The sequence below is a fragment of the Pituophis catenifer genome, unplaced genomic scaffold, assembly GCF_029215685.1.
Source record: "Pituophis catenifer annectens isolate HBS135680 unplaced genomic scaffold, rPitCat1.0.hap2 SCAF_3, whole genome shotgun sequence".
Classification (NCBI taxonomy): Eukaryota; Metazoa; Chordata; class Lepidosauria; order Squamata; family Colubridae; genus Pituophis; species Pituophis catenifer.
In genome coordinates, this window is record NW_027256883.1 from 213,838,699 (window position 1) to 213,855,384 (window position 16,686).

General features: G+C 46.4%; 1 protein-coding gene across 2 annotated transcripts in view; it reads left to right on the forward strand.

Moving 5' to 3' along the window:
* Window positions 1-9,116, forward strand: part of TPX2 (TPX2 microtubule nucleation factor) — a 66,130-nt gene extending 57,014 nt beyond the window's left edge. For both annotated transcript variants that reach the window (XM_070940274.1, XM_070940275.1), the window contains 3 exons: window positions 1,462-1,573; window positions 5,964-6,130; window positions 8,739-9,116. In XM_070940274.1, coding sequence (XP_070796375.1) covers window positions 1,462-1,573; window positions 5,964-6,130; window positions 8,739-8,849 — 390 coding nt within the window. In that variant the 3' untranslated portion in view covers window positions 8,850-9,116. The remainder of the gene's footprint in view (window positions 1-1,461; window positions 1,574-5,963; window positions 6,131-8,738) is intronic.
* The last annotated feature ends 7,570 nt before the right edge of the window (window positions 9,117-16,686 follow it).

The window sequence follows — 16,686 nt, forward strand, 5'->3', positions numbered from 1 at the left end:
TAAGCAGGTATATACAAAAGGATGAAGGCTATTGCTTAACGCATTGTAAGCCGCCCAGAGTCTCCGGAGAAGGGCCGCATATAAATTAAAAAGCAAAAAAAAAAAAAAAAAAAGGAAAGGAAAGAAAAGAAAAGAAAAGAAAAGAAAAGAAAAGAAAAAATCCAGAGCTCAACGCAGCCCCCTTTCCTGGCTTTGGATGGTGGCTCCGAAGCGGCTCTCGGAACATGGAAACGTGAGCTATCAGGTTTTCCTCTCCCGAAAGAGTTTTCCAATTCTCTTTTCCTACCGAGGAAAAAAATTCGAGCTCCCTGGGTTTTGTTTTGTTTTTCCTTAACAAGGGGAAAATGAGTACATAAGTAGGCCTGGGGTTTTTGGTGGTCCCTGAGCTCATTTTCTTGCAGACATTTCGTTACCCGACTAGGTTACATCATCAGGGTTAGAGGGAGTGGGGTTTTCTCTTTGTTTATATACCCTGGCTTAGCCCACTCTTTTCTAGCACGGATGGTGTTCCCTAGTTGGGTCATGAAACGTCTGCAAGGAAACCACCAACCTCAGAGAGCCCCAAGAGCCCCATAATCCTCCTCCTCCTCCTCCTCCTCCTCCTGAACCCTTCCTTAATTCTGAACCCTTCCTTCCTTCTTAAACTGATGATGTTCCCTAGTTGGGTCATGAAAGGCCTGCAAGAAGACAACCAAGCTCAGAGAGCACCATCGACCTTGCAGTCTTCCTCCTCCTCCTCCTCCCTTCTAGCACTGATGATGTTCCCTAGTTTTTTGTTTTTTTTTTTTAAATTTGATTTATATGCCGCCCTTCTCCGGAGACTCAGGGCGGCTTACAGTGCGTTAAGCAATAGCCTTCATACTTTTGTATATTTTTTTTTATACAAAGTCAGCTTATTGCCCCCACAAACTGGGTCCTCATTTCACCTACCTTAGAAAGGATGGAAGGCTGAGTCAACCTTGAGCCTTGGAGAGATTCGAACCAGCAGAAATTGCAGGCAGCTGTGTTAATAACAGGGTGCACTAAACCTCTGTACTATCAAGGCTCTGTACTATCAAGGGAGTGGGGTTTTCTCTTTGTTTATATACCCTGGCTTAGCCCACTCTTTTCTAGCACGGATGGTGTTCCCTAGTTGGGTCATGAAACGTCTGCAAGGAAACCACCAACCTCAGAGAGCCCCAAGAGCCCCATAATCCTCCTCCTCCTCCTCCTCCTCCTCCTCCTGAACCCTTCCTTAATTCTGAACCCTTCCTTCCTTCTTGCACTGATGATGTTCCCTAGTTGGGTCATGAAAGGCCTGCAAAGAAGACAACCAAGCTCAGAGAGCACCATTGGCTTGGCAACTGTCTCGCTCGGCGGCCAAAATTTGGGGCTCCCTTGTGGTCATAAATCAAGGACTGCCTGAATTTTTCTTCCGTTGGATGTCTCCTTTAAACCCTTTCCCCCCATCACTCTCCGCAGCTGAAGGAAGAGATGAGGCGCCAGAAAGAGGCCACCGTCTTCAAAGCGCAATCCAGCCAGGTGTTACACCAGGAACCTTTCCTTCCCAAGAAGGACAGCAAGCTGGTTTCAGGTGAGGCGTCTTCAGGTGTGGCCCACCTAATGCGGCCTGAAGGTTTTTCAAGTTTAACGAATGGAATGGAATAGAATAGAATAGAATGCAGAATATAATATATAATGTGGAATGGAATGGAATGGAATGGAATGCAGAACAGAACAGAACAGAACAGAACAGAACAGAACAGAACAGAATAGAATAGAATAGAATAGAATAGAATGCAGAATATAATATATAATGTGGAATGGAATGCAGAACAGAACAGAACAGAACAGAACAGAACAGAATAGAATAGAATAGAATAGAATAGAATTCTTTATTGGCCAAGTGTGATTGGACACACAAGGAATTTGTCTTTGGTGCATACGCTCTCAGTGTACATAAAAAAATACATTCATCAAGAATCATAAGATACAACACTTAATGATAGTCATAGGATACTAAATAAGCAATCAAGTCATACTAGGAAACTAAATAAAACAATATAAATCGTAAAGATACAGGCAAGAAGGTTATAGTCAAAAGTGGGAGGAGATAGGAAATAGGAAGAATGAGAAAAACAATAGTACTACAGTCTTAGTAAATAGTTTGACTGTTGTGGGAATTAGTTGTTTACAGAGGGATGGCATTTGGGGAACAACTGTCCTTGTGTCTAGTTGTTCTGGTGTGCAGTGCCCTATAGTGTCATTTCGAGGGTAGAAGTTGAAACCATTTATGTCCAGGATTTTTTATTACGTTTTATTTTTATTGAGTTATAAAATATTGTAAAATACAAAAGTAAATAGGAAAAGGGTGGGGAGGAAAAGGGGGAAGAGAAGTGAGAGAGGATAAGAAAAAAAGAAAAAAGAAACATTGACTTCTGACTCTGTTGCAGTAAACTAAGGCATTACCATCAAATCACAACTTTTTGCTTTTTCATAATAATATGAACCAGCCCTTTCTGTAAAGATCTATCAATCTACTCGGTAAAACCCAAAATCAAACTTTCATTCTTTTCCATTTCAAGCACCAAGTGGAAACAAAAGTACTTTTATATTCTTTTCTTTAATCAAAGGAGTCCATTTTGCCATTTCAGCCGACTCCATCAGCTTCTGCAGCCATTCGTCCGTGGTAGGAATCGAAGTCTGATGTCAACATATAAAATAACGAAGTTCCAATTTTTTTTCTCCAGTTCTTTTTTCATCGAGCCCAAAAGGAAAAGTTCTGGTTTCATTTTTATCTCCATTTTCAAAATTTTCTGTGTTAAAATATGAATCGTACTCCAAATTGGAGTACTGGCCTGGACTACTCGCCTGGACTACTGTAATGCTCTCTACGTGGGGCTCCCCTTGAGGTGCACCCGGAGGCTCCAACTCTGGGTGCACCCCATAATCACCTGCGCTCCATGCAGCTGTGCGGGTGATTATGGGAGCAACAGGGCGCTCTCACGTAACACTTCTCCTGCACGAGCTGCGCTGGCTCCCAGTGGTCTTCCGGGTGCGCTTCAAGGTGTTGGTTCTCACCTTTAAAGCGCTCCATGGCTTAGGGCCAGGGTATTTACGAGACCGCCTTCTGCTACCGATAACCTCCCACCGGCCAATACGCTCGCACAGAGAGGGCCTCCTCAGGGTGCCATCGGCCAAGCAATGTCGGCTGGCAGCCCCCAGGGGGAGGGCCTTCTCTGTGGGGGCACCCGCCCTGTGGAATGAGCTACCTCCTGAAATATGACTGATCCCGGACCTCCGCACTTTCCGCAAGGCCCTGAAGACTTATTTATTCCAATAAGCCGGCCTAGCTTAAATGGTTTTAATGGGGATTTTTAATCTTTTAATTTTATTGGTTTTTTGGGTTTTAAATTTTGGGAATTTTTTGATTTTGTAGATTTGGGATTTTAAATTGGTAATGCCGCTGATTTAATCTATTTTAGTTTTTTCTTAACTTTTGTATTATATGTGTTTTAATTTCTGGCTGTCCACCGCCCTGAGTCCCCCTGGGGAGAAGGGCGGTATATGAGATAATTAATAAATAAATAAATAAATAAATCAATCAATCAATCAATCAACAAACAAACAAACAAACAAACAAACAAACAAACAAACAAACAAACAAACTTGCATGTCCACCATAGACGATAAAAAGTTCCTTCTTTACTTTTACACTTCCAACATTTATTTGACCTACCTTTATACTTCTTAGATAAACTTATTTGGTGTTAAATACCGACCTGAAGGTTTTGAAGAAGAGACCGGACAGCCATTTGTCCAGAATGATATAAGTAGTCCCCGACTTACGTCGTTTACTGATAGCGTCTCAAGTTCACGCGTTCACTGTTTTGCAACCTTCCCAGACGGCTTATGACTTATGACTTCATATTTATGACCGTCGCTGTGTTCCAAGGTCACGTGATTCCCCGTTTGCGCCCTGCCGAATAAGCCAAGTCAAGGGGCAAGCCAGATTCCACTTAACAACCATATGGCTGGCTTATCAACTGCAGTGATTCACTTAACAACGGAGGCAAGAGAGGTCGTAAAATGGGGCAAAACTCGAATGCCTCACTTAACAACAGAAATTGGGGGCTCAATTGTGGTCATGAGTTGTATTTACGGCAGTTGTAATGTCCTGAATTCATGTGATCACTGTTTGCGACCTTCCCACTGGCTTCTGACAAGCATGGCTGCCTGGGGAATTCTGGGAATTGAAGTCCCACAGGTCTTAAAGGCTGAGAAACATTGCACAAGGCAGTGGTTGTGTGCCACTCAGGTAGTCCTCGACTTACAACAGTTCATTTAGTGACCATTCAAATTTACAACGGCCCTAAAAAAAAGTGACATGGCAATTTTTCCCACTTAGGACCGTTGCAACATCCCCACAGTCATATGATTAAAATTTAGATCTTTGGCAACTGATTCACATTTATGATGGTTGCAGCATCCCGGGGTCAGGTGATCCCCCTTTTTGCGACCTTTCTGCAAGCCAAGTCGATGGGGAAGCCCGATTCGCTTAACGACCCTGTGACTAACTTAACCACGGCAGTGATTCACTTAACAACATCGGTAAGAAAGGGTTGTAAAAGGGGGCCCAATTCACTCCGCAAATGTTTGGCTCAGCAACAGAAATTTGGGGCTCCATTGTGGTTGTAAATTGAGGACTGCCTGTAATCTTAGAGCTGTGGGCCACGGTCCACTACCAGGCCGTGACCAATTGGCCACTGGGCCGCATGACTAGCTGGCCAGTGTGTGCGCATATATGCGTCTGTACACCCCACACTCGTGCAGTTATCTCCACAAGTGCCACGCAGGTGCTACCCTTGCACGCGCCCCCCTCTCCGTATTTGCATCCCCTTCTCCCTCCCTCCGGGCTGCCAACCCAGAAAGTTTGGGAAACTCTGGCTTAGAGGGCCGTTTCCAACTTGACTGGGGAGTCAAGGGTTCCAAGTAATAACATCCATTTCAAAGAGTCAGGTTCCTCAAAGAGCAATTTATTAGGATATATCCTATATTGGCACAAAGCTGGTGAAAACCGACTCTGAAAGTTCCCGCGGTTTTCACCTTATTAAAAGTGGAAGTTTGTGACTTTCCCAAACCAATCAGTCACACGGTCCAATCAGCATACAGTCCGGTTGCTAAGTGACCTCAGTCTCCTCCTCCTGAACACCTGTGTTGTGGCCCTTACACAGCCTGTGCGGCTGGTGGCTGATTCCGACAGTGAGGAGGCTGGTGCGGTGCTGCGCCAGCAGCCTGTGCAGCTGGCACTCGAGTCGGACAGTGAGGAGGCTGGAGAAGATGTGGTGCCAGAGATGGGGATTCAGCCAGGGCCTTCAGAACCTCCTTTAAGTGAAGAGGACGAAGAGGAGGAGCGTCTTCTCGATGCACGGGCGCGCAGAGTGACCAAAAGGCAGGAGTGGCTCCTCAGGAGGAGGTCTCCTCGAGAGTAAGGCTTGGGGCTAATTGGCCACTCCCTTAGCCTATTTAAGGAGGAACACCGACTGAAGCAATTTGCAGGGAACAACTTCATTCACTCTCCTTCGTGCCTTGCTCTTAGTTCTCTGCAAATTGCTTCTGGGCTTTCTGCCAACCATAGTAAGATTAAGATTATTTATTCTTTGGATTCTTGCAGGCTGTTAAGAAAGTTAATTAACAGCCTTTGTTTGTAAAAAAAAAAAAAAACTGATTTTATTTTAGTAAACTAAGGTTTGTACAGACTTTGTGTGTGCTGCATTCTTTGGGGTCCGTAGCTGGGGCAGAACAACCTGCCAGAATGTCCTTGTTTCCCGAGGGAAAGCACTCTTTACTTTGGTTACAGCACCCCAGCTATCTCTACTGCCCCCCCTCCCTATCCCCAACTCTGGTGTGTGTCAGCACTGAAGCAGAGAAAGAAAGTGGCTTCAATTTAGCCAGCTTCAGCATTCTCCTTTTTGGTTCTGCAGCTCCCGATCACTTTGAGCTGGCCACCGAGCGACGGGCCAGGGAACGTCAGGAGTTCGAGAAGAGGCTAGCCGAGCTGGAGGCGGAGAAGGCTCGGCTGCAGGAGGCCACCCGGCGGGTGGAGGAGGAACGGGCAAAGGAAGAGATGGCCAAGCTTCGCGAAGATCTGGTAAGGGCCCCCTGCTTTGGAAGGGAAGGACGACGGGACCCTTTCACTCCCAACTCTTCAGTTTTGCCCCTTGGAGGCAGCGCTCACCATCCTGTTCTTGGCTGACCAACTCCAAATAGAAAGTGGATTTATTTCCCCACCATTTCCCCAATTACGAAGAGTCCTCGACTTACAACGGTTTGTTTAGCGACCAAAGCACTGAAAAAAGGGACTTGGGACCGTTTTGCATACTTACAAACGATGCAGCATCCACGTAGTCCTAAATCCAAATTCAGACGCTCAGCAAGTGGCTCGTACAATATTTATGGCGGTCGCAGCGTCCCGGGGTCACATGATTCCCTTTCGCGACCTGAGAAGCAAAAGTCAACGGGGGGAAGCCGGATTTACTTAACGACCATCTTATTAATTTAACAGCTGCGGCAGGAAAGGTTGTAAAATGAGGGAAAAACTCACTGAACAATTTGTCTCGCTTAGCAACAGAAATTTTGGTTCCCCCGGTTGTTAAGCGAATCTGGCCTCCCCACTGACTTTTGCTCATCAGAAGGTCGCAAATGGGGATCCACGTGACCCCGGGATGCTGCAGTGGTCATAAGTATGAACCAATTTCCAAGCATCTGAATTTTGATCACCTGGTCATGGAGATGCTGCAAAGGTTGTAACCTTGAAAAGAGTTGATAGTACAGTGGTCTAAGCACCCTGTTATTAACACAGCTGCCTGCAATTACTGCTGGTTCGAATCTCCCCAGGCTCAAGGTTGACTCAGCCTTCCATCCTTTCTAAGGTAGGTAAAATGAGGACCCAGTTTGTGGGGGCAATAAGCTGACTTTGTATAAATATACAAAAGGATGAAGGCTATTGCTTAGCGCATTGTAAGCCCCCCTGAGTCTCCGGAGAAGGGCGGCATATAAATCAAATTAAAAAAAAAAATGGTCATCAGTCACTTTTTTCAGTGCCGTCGTAACTTGGAACGGTCACTAAATGAATTGTTGGAAGTCAAGGACTACCTGTATTTGCATGGATACAGCATTAATTAATGGCAGGGGTCCATAACCCCCAGGTTCTGGACCAGTACCGGGCTGTGACCTCCGGGCTGCGCAAGCAACAGGCCAGTGACTGATGCGTCATCTGTGCGTGCGCAGAATCTCGATTGCGCACAAGACCATTCTCCCTTATCCTGCCCCTGGTCTGTGGAAGACCATTTTTCTTCCGAAACTGGTCCCTGGTGCCCGAAATGTTGGGGACCGCTGATTTATAGCATATGCTAGCTGGGGAATTCTGGGAGTTGATGTCCACCTGTCTTAAATTGGCCAAGGCTGAAAAACACCGCTTTGAACTTGTGTGTCAAGGTTCCAAGTAATACATCGAGGCAGGCAAATTCCTCAAAGAACATTTTATTGGGACCTGTCAAATTAGCATACTCCTGCTGAAAAACCGGCTCTAGGTTCCCGCCGGTTTTACACCCAATTAAAAGTAAAACCTTTTCACTCCCTCCCCCCCACCCTAGAGTCTCCAGTCATGTGGTCCAATCGGTATATTCATTTTTAATGTGTGCCAGTGTGCTCACAGTAAAAAAAATGACAATAAAGGTTGTCTTGTTTTTGTCTTTGTCTCATCCTTCTCCTTCTCCTTCTCCTTGGTCTGTGTCTTGGTCTTTATTCTTGTTTTGACTTGGTCTTTGTCTTGTCCTTGGACTTGGACTTGTCTTTGTTTTTATCTTTGTCTTTATTCTTGTTTTGACTTGGTCTTGTCCCTGGTTTTAGTCTTGGTCTTTATTCTTGTTTTGGCTTTGTTCTTGTCCTTGTCCTTCTCCTTGGTCTGTGTCTTGGTCTTTATTCTTGTTTTGACTTGGTCTTTGTCTTGTCCTTGGACTTGGACTTGTCTTTGTTTTTATCTTTGTCTTTATTCTTGTTTTGACTTGATCTCTTGTCCTTGGTTTTAGTCTTGGTCTTTATTCTTGTTTTGGCTTTGTTCTTGTCCTTGTCCTTCTCCTTGGTCTGTGTCTTGGTCTTTATTCTTGTTTTGACTTGGTCTTTGTCTTGTCCTTGGACTTGGACTTGTCTTTGTTTTTATCTTTGTCTTTATTCTTGTTTTGACTTGGTCTTGTCCTTGGTTTTAGTCTTGGTCTTTATTCTTGTTTTGGCTTTGTTCTTGTCCTCGTCCTTCTCCTTGGTCTGTGTCTTGATCTTTATTCTTGTTTTGACTTGGTCTTTGTCTTGGACTTGGACTTGGACTTGTCTTTGTTTTTATCTTTGTCTTTATTCTTGTTTTGACTTGATCTCTTGTCCTTGGTTTTAGTCTTGGACTTTATTCTTGTTTTGGCTTTGTTCTTGTCCTTGTCCTTCTCCTTGGTCTGTGTCTTGGTCTTTATTCTTGTTTTGACTTCGTCTTTGTCTTGGACTTGGACTTGGTCTTTATCTTTATTCTTGTTTTGGCTTTGTTCTTGTCTTGTTTTTGTTTTTGCCTTTATCCTTATCCTTGTCCTTGTCTTTATATTTGTTTTGTCTTTGTTCTCGTCTGGTCTTTGTCTTCAGCAAGCATCTCTTTCCGGAGCAGGCAAAGAGTGACATCACACTCACCCCAGTTTCCCTTCTTTCTCCTTCTCTCCCAGGTGCACAAGGCCAACCCCATCCGCAAATACGCCAACGTGGAAATCAAAGCCAGCGACCACCCACTGACCGTGCCACGGTCTCCCAATTTCTCCGACAGGTTTCAGCGTTGAGTCCCGATGCCCGCCCGATTGCAACAGCCACAGGGGGGGCGGTGGGGGGAGGTTGGTTTCCTCCTCGACTTTGAAATTTTATCTCGCTTCGTTCACACACTAAAATGTTTTTTTCAGCCTGTGACTCAGGGGCCTCGAGACTCGTCCGCCCCCCCTCTTAGTTCTCCCCTCCAAAAAGGCACCCCAGTTTTATCATTTTATCATACTTTTGGATGAGCCTTTGTATTTATCTGCATTAAATAAAAAAAAATATATAGATGAGGGAAATGGGACACTGGAAAAGGTTTCTTTCGGCCATTGTGGGGGCTGTTATATCCTTCTGTCCTCCTGGGGGGACATACCCCATGCCCCCCCCCCACCTACCTTCTCTTGGCTGTGGATTACCACGTCAAGGATTGTTTTGTAAGTCCTGGAAGTGTGTGTGTGTGTGTGTGTGTGTGTGTGTGCATTGCTGATTATGGGCCATGTTTTAAATAACCCTCTGTAGCACAGATAGTCCTCGACTTAACGACAGCTCGTTTAGTGGCCATTCAAAGTCACAACATCACTGAAAACAGTGACTTATGACCGTTTTTCCACGCTTACGGCCGTTGCGGCATTCCTCACGTGCTCACGTCATCCAAATTCAACCGCTTGGCAACTGGCTCGTATTTATGACGGCTGCTGTGTTCCCGGGGGGGACATGTGATTCCCCTTTTGCGACCTTCTGTCCGGCAAAGTCAAGGGACAAACGACATTCGCTTAACAACTGTATCAGCTGCAGGGATCGACTTAACCACGGGGGGCAGGAAAGGTCGTAAAACGGGGCAAAACTGGCTTGAGAAATTTCTTGCTTAGCAACATAAATGCTGGGCTCGGTTGTTGGTCATAAATCGAGGACCGTCTGTATTGTGAAGTTGGTACGGGTTCCGACTACAATATATGCTTTCTCTCTCTCTCTCTCTCTTTGGAGGGTGGGGAATGAGCTTAAGGGAGCGGAAATGATTCTAGAAGCCTCATTTTGGGGGTCAAAGGGGGGGATCTGTAGCAGAGCTCTGCCTGTTGGGACAAACTTTTAATTTCTTACCCAAAAAATAAACTGTTTGCAGTTGAACTGTGGGGTCCTTGGTGCTCTCTGAGCTTGGTGGTTTTCTTGCAGACGTTTCATGACCCATCTAGATAGCATCATCAGTGCTAGAAAGGAGTGGGGATTGTGGAGTGTAGGAGGAGGGAGGGAGGGAGGGAGGAGGAGGACTGTGGGGTCCTTGGTGGTCTCTGAGCTTGCAGACGTTTCATGACCCAACTAGGGAACATCATCAGTACTAGAAGGGAGTGGAGTTTGAGGAGGAGGAGGAGGAAGGCAGGAGAGGAAAGGGAGGAAGAGGAGGAGGAAGAGGAGAACTGTGGGGTCCTTAGTGCTCTCTGAGCTTGCTTGCAGATGTTTCATGACCCAACTAGGGAACATCATCAGTACTAGAAGGAAGGAAGGAATGAAAGAAGGAAGGAAGGAAGGGGGAGAGGAGGAGGAGGAGAACTGTGGGGTCCTTGGTGCTCTCTGAGCTTGCTTGTTTTCTTGGAAGACTTTTCATGACCCATCTAGGGAATGTCATCAGTGCTAGAAGGGAGCGGAGTCCAGAGAAGAGGAGGGAAGAAGAATACTGTGCTTTGTGATTTTCTTGCAAAACCTTTCGGGACCCATCTAGGGCACACCATCAGTGTTAAAGGGGAGTGGGGTTTGTGGAGTGGAAGAGGAGAAGAGGCAGGAGGATGATGTTCCCTAGTTGGGTTATTAAACGCCTGCAAGCTCAGAGACCACCAAGGACCCCACAGTCGTCGTCGTCCTCTCTCCCTCCTCCTACACGCCACAATCCCCACTCCTTTCTAGCACTGATGATGCTATCTAGATGGGTCATGAAACACCTGCAAGAAAACAGCCAAGCTCAAAGAGTGTTGAGTCCTTGGTGAACTCTGAGCTCGGTGGTTTTCTTGTAGACATTTCGTGACCCAACTACGGAACTGTCACCCCTGGAGCCATTTCCCCCCCTGGCACTTCAGGGGCAGCCAGAGTGAAGGAAGTCGAGCTGTGGGAACTGGGGGGGGGGGGAGGAAGAGATAACGGGAGGATTGCAGCCATAATAAAATTCTTCCTCCTGAGAACCAAGAGTTTTCCCACCAGGTGCAAGGAGGTGGTGGTGGGGGTCTGAGAGTGACTCGTGGACTGTGTGACCCAATGGGACCATGGGATGGACTGCCTGGGCAGGTGAGGGAAGACCTTACTTAGGGCAAAATCCGAGGGAAGCGCTCAGAGTCGGCTTTCCCCAGATGTGCCAATATGACCTGCCTAATAAATCTATTCTTTGCCTGCCTTGGAGTTTTGATTCTGTTGGCCTTGTTACTTCCAACCCTGACATGAAGGTCATCAATACTAGAAGGAAAGGGGGTTGCAGATAGGAGGAGGAGGAGGAGGACTTTAGGGTCCTTGGTGCCCTCTGAGTTTGTTTTGTTTCCTTGCAGACATTTCGTGACCCAACTAGGGAACGTCATCAGTGCTAGAAGGGAGTGTAGTTGGGAGAAGGGAGTCTTCGGTGCTCTCTGAACTTGGTGGTTTTCTTGCAGACGTTTCAGGACCCATCTAGGTAACATCATCAGTGCAAACTCCCCTCCCTCCTAGCACTGATGGCGTTTCCTCCGTCGGTCCATGAAACGTCTGCAAGAAACCAGCCGAGCTCAGAGACCCCCGAGGACCCCACAGTTCCAAAGCCGAACTACAAGGGGCCTCAGGAAAGCCGAGCAAAGTTGGATCTGTGCATAATGGGGGGGGGGTGGATGGGAGGCCCCTTATCATCATCTCCCCCAGGGTTTCTCAACCTTGCCAGCTTTAAGATTCTATGGCCATGATGGCGAAATGGCACGCATGCCACAGGTGGCACACGGAGCCATATCGGTGGGCACGCGAGCGCATGTACGCGCCAGCCAGCTGATTTTTGGGCCTTCCGGACCCACTGGAAGTCAGGAAACAGGCTATTTTCGGCTTCCGGGGGGATGGGGAAGACTGTTTTCACCCTCCTCAGGCTCCTAGAAAGGCTCTGGAGCCTGGGGAGGGCTAAAACAGGCCTTCCAGTCCCACTGGAAGTTGGCAAATGGGCTGTTTCTAGACTCCGGAGGGCGTTCGAGGGGACGGGGAAGGCTGTTTTAGCCCTCCCCAGGCTCCAAGAAACACTCTGGAGCCTGGGGAGGGCGAAAAATGGCCCTACTTGGCCCACCGTGCCATCGCGTGCCAAAAGTGGGCGAAGTGCCAGGGTGTCGCATGAGCATGTGTGGGGAGACGGGGCGCACTGAATTATGGGTGTGGGCATGCGTGGGCGTGACACCCCTCCCCCATGCTCCCTCCGCTTTTGGCACACTGGCGAAAAGGTTAGCCATCACTATTGTGCCCACGTGACACCCCTCCTGCGCGAGCTGCACTGGCTCCCAGTGGTCTTCCGGGTGCGATTCAAGGTGTTGGTTGCCACCTTTAAAGCGCTCCATGGCACAGGACCCGGGTACCTTTGAGACCGACTTCTGCCACCAACAGCCTCCCACCGGCCACAGAGAGGGCCTCCTCAGGGTGCCATCGGCCAAGTTACGTCGGCTGGCGACCCCCAGGGGGAGGGCCTTCTCTGTGGGAGCCCCAGCCCTGTGGAACGAACTGCCCCCGGAAATTCGTAAGATCTCCGACCTCCGGGTATTTCGCTGTGCCCTCAAGAACTTGTTCCGCCAGGCTGGGCTATCAATGTAATGATTTTAATTGGTTTTTAAATATGGGATTTTAAATTTGGGGGTTTTATAATTGAGCCAATTATTTCATAATTTTAATAATTTAAAATTTTGTCTGTGCTTTTAATCAGGCTGTACACCGCCCTGAGTCCTTCGGGAGAAGGGCGGTATAGAAATAAAATTAATAAATAAATAAAATAAACTGTTCTGTGGGGCTGCAAACCAGGATTTGGGGCGGGCAAATGGAGCACCGAGATTCAAATGATTGTATCAACAGAGGGCATGGGATCAAAATCACGTGAAGTGTTAGTACCGTTTTATAAAGCCTTAGTAAGGCCCCACCTGGAATACAGTTTTGGTCACCATGTTATAAAAAAGAGGTTTGAGATTTTGGGAAAAGTCCAAAAAGAGCAACTAAGCCAGGGCTCTGCAACCTTAAGCACTCAAAAGATCCATTTTTAGGATTTTATTTACATAAGGGAATATTCTTCTAGGGGAGTGGGCAGAAGAATAAAGATATTAAGAATAATTATGGTAATTTTGTAGGAAAGAGGGTGGAGATAGGTTAGGTTATGGATTGTTTAGTTTAAAGAAAAGGGATATTATGTTTAGATGTGAATATATGTAATGGGGGGGGGAAGGAAATGGGTAGTTGAATTGAATAAGTGTTAAATTAGGATTTATTGAATAGTCTTAAAGTGGAAGTATGCTTTGAAATGTTATATCGTATGGGGGATAGTAAAAGGGTAGATCACGAGCGGAAATTGTTAAATTGGGAGATATAATAATATTATTATGTTAAATCAGGAGTTATTAGACATTGTTATAATAGAATGTCACTTTGAAATGCATATTATAGCATAGTATAAGGGGGGTATGATAATTTTATTAGAAAGAAAGGGTCAGTATATGGAGATGGAGTAAGTGGATAGTAAAGCATGATATAATCTGTTATGAATTTGGGTTTTATTGTGAGGAAGTCAAAGGGGAAGGGGGGGGTGAGGGGGGTTAGGGAGGAGGGGGAAAAAAAAGGGGGGGGGGAAATTTGTATTTGAAAAACTTTTTCAATAATAATAAAAAAAAAGATCCATTTGAACCAGTTTCCCACAGAAAAAAAAACCCCGGGAGCCACAAAACCTGGGTGGGCGTGGCCAGCTCGATGTCACTCACTTCCACCAGTCACATGACACACACACACACCCTAGCCACGCCTACCCAGCCGGTCATTAGGGCAGAGAACCAAAAACACCAGGAACCACAAAACCCTTGTGACATCTTTCCCTCTCTGTATCTCTCTGTCTCTGCCCTGGCGGCTTCTCCATCCTTACCTTCTCAGGCCAGGTGAGGAGTGAGGGGCAGGGGAGGGTGAGGGGTGGGATCACCCGACAGGGAACCACAGCAGAGGGCCCAAAGAGCCGCATCTGGCTCCAGAGCCACAGGTTGCTGACCCCTGAATTAAGACGATGAAAGGCCTGGAGACAAAAATATAGGAAGAACGGTTGCAGGATTTGGGTTTGTCTAGTTTAATGAAAAGAAGGACTAGGGGAGACATGATAGCAGTGTTGCAATATCTCAGGGGCTGCCCCAAAGAAGAGGGAGTCAAGCGATTCTCCAAAGCCTTGGTAGTACAGTAGTCTAAAGCACCCTGTTGTTAAGACCAGCTGCCTGCAATTACTGCAGGTTCGAATCTCGCCAAGGCTCAAGGTTGACTCAGCCTTCCATCCTTTCTAAGGTAGGTAAATTGAGGACCCAGTTTGTGGGGGCAATAAGCTGACTTTGTATAAATATACAAAAGGATGAAGGCTATTGCTTAAAAAGGAAGAGCCTGTAGTACAGTGGACTAAAGCACTGTTATTAACAGATTAACATCTGCTGCTTGCAATTACTGCAAGTTCGAATCTCGCCAAGGCTCAAGGTTGACTCAGCCTTCCATCCTTTCAAAGGTAGGTAAAATGAGGACCCAGTTTGTGGGGGCAATAAGCTGACTTTGTATAAAATATACAAAAGAATGAAGGCTATTACTTAGCGCATTGTAAGCCGCCCTGAATCTCCGGAGAAGGGCGGCATATAAGTCAAATTTAAAAGAAGAAGAAGAGGAGGAGGAGGAGGAGGAGGAGGAGGAGGAGGAGGAGGAGGAAGATAGCCCTGGTAGCGCAGCAGACTAAAGCACTGTTATTAACACCAGCTGCCTGCAATTACTGCAGGTTCGAATCTCCCCAGGCTCAAGGTCGACTCAGCCTTCCATCCTTTCTAAGGTGGGTAAAATGAGGACCCAGTTTGTGGGGGCAATAAGCTGACTTTGTATAAATATACAAAAGGATGAAGGCTATTGCTTAACACATTGTAAGCCGCCCTGAGTCTCCTGAGAAGGGTGGCATATAAATCAAATTAAAAAAAAAAAGCACCTGAGGGTAGAACAAGAAGCAACGGGAGGAAATTAATCGAGGGAAGCAACCTGGAACTAAGGAGAAATTTCCCGACAGTGAGGACAATTAACCAGTGGAACTGCTTGCCACCAGAAGTTGTAGGTGCTCAATCACTGGAGCTTTTCAAAAAGAGACTGGACAGCCAATTTGTCTGAAATGGGATAGGGTCTCCTGCTTGAGCAGGGGGCTGGACTAGAAGACCTCCAAGGTCCCTTCCAGCTCGATTCTGATATTCCAAAAGGGGCAGGAGGGAAGCACGGGGGGGGGGGGGGGGAGAGGGGACCCAGTGGGACATCCCAAGCCTTAATTGGACTTGTTCCAACATAGAAAGGACGATGGGCTGATTTCGTGGTTTTGAAGCATCCGTGCCAACATGGTTTGTCTCTCATCTTTTTCCAGAATAGTAAGTTTATTTAAAAGAGCTGCACAGCCACGCGGATTAATGCACAACTCTGGGCAGCTCACAGAAACAGGACAGGCGCTCCTCGATTTACAACCATTCATCGGTCATTGTTCGGACTTACAATAGCACCTGTGACCAGTTCCCGCCGGCAACCATTTGCAGCGTCCCCAGAGAAGGGCTGCAGAAACACTTCGAAGCGGTATATAAATCTACTATAAGTCTTAAGTGCTGTTTTCACACTTAACGACCGTTGCAGCCTCCTGTGGTTCACGGGATCCAAATTTGCACGCTTGGCAGCTGGCTCCTATTTACGACGGTCGCAATATCCCCTGTGTGTGTGTGTGTGTGTGACATGATTCCCCTGTGGGCGACCTTCCTTCAAGCAAAATCCACGGGGAAGCCCGATTCACTTAACAACCGTTCCTAACTTAACGACTTCCTAACTTAAACCACAGCTGCACTTCATTTAACTTCTGTGGCCAAAAACATGGGGGGAAAAAACTCACTTAACTGTCTCGCTTAGCAAGGGAAAATTGGGGCTCCATCGTGGTCATAAATCGAGGACTACCTCATATCAGTTGTCTACTAAGCCCAGTCAGCTGACTGGCTGACTGGGGAATTCTGGGAGTTGAAGTCCACCGATTAAATTTAGAGTTGCAAGGTTGAGAAATAATAAAGACTCCTGCCTTTCTATAAATACCTTTCACACTCCTGTTTTCTTTTTAGATATGTGCCACCGAGCTTCTCCCTTCGATGCCCATCAAGCTCCCCTCCCTTTTTCCTGCACGGCCATCGCTTTCTTCAGAGACCCCCATTATTTATTTATTTTTTTATTTTATTTATTATTGAATTTCTATACCGCCCTACTCCCAAAGGACTCAGGGCGGTGCACAGCCATGAAATAAAACACATAGATATACAAAATTTAAAATCGAATAAAATGAATTAAATAAATTTGGCTGAATTAATACCCATAATTTAAGATACCCATATTTTAAAATACATTAAAAATTTAGAATTTACACTTAAAAGGGTAAATTATGGGAGGAGGGGGCTTGAACCCCATTTCCCCCATCCTAGACCCAGCTTCCAAGCACCGCTGTTGACAAGAAAGTTTGCATGCCAGCCTCTCGACTCTTCCCCGTGGCTGATACGGGCTGTTTTTTTCCTGCCCCCTTGGCATCGCCCAGGCTCCACATGATCGACGTCAGGTGCCAAAAACACTGGGTGTTGTGTTCATTGCAGGGCACCGAAAAGGAAAAAAGAAAAAAAA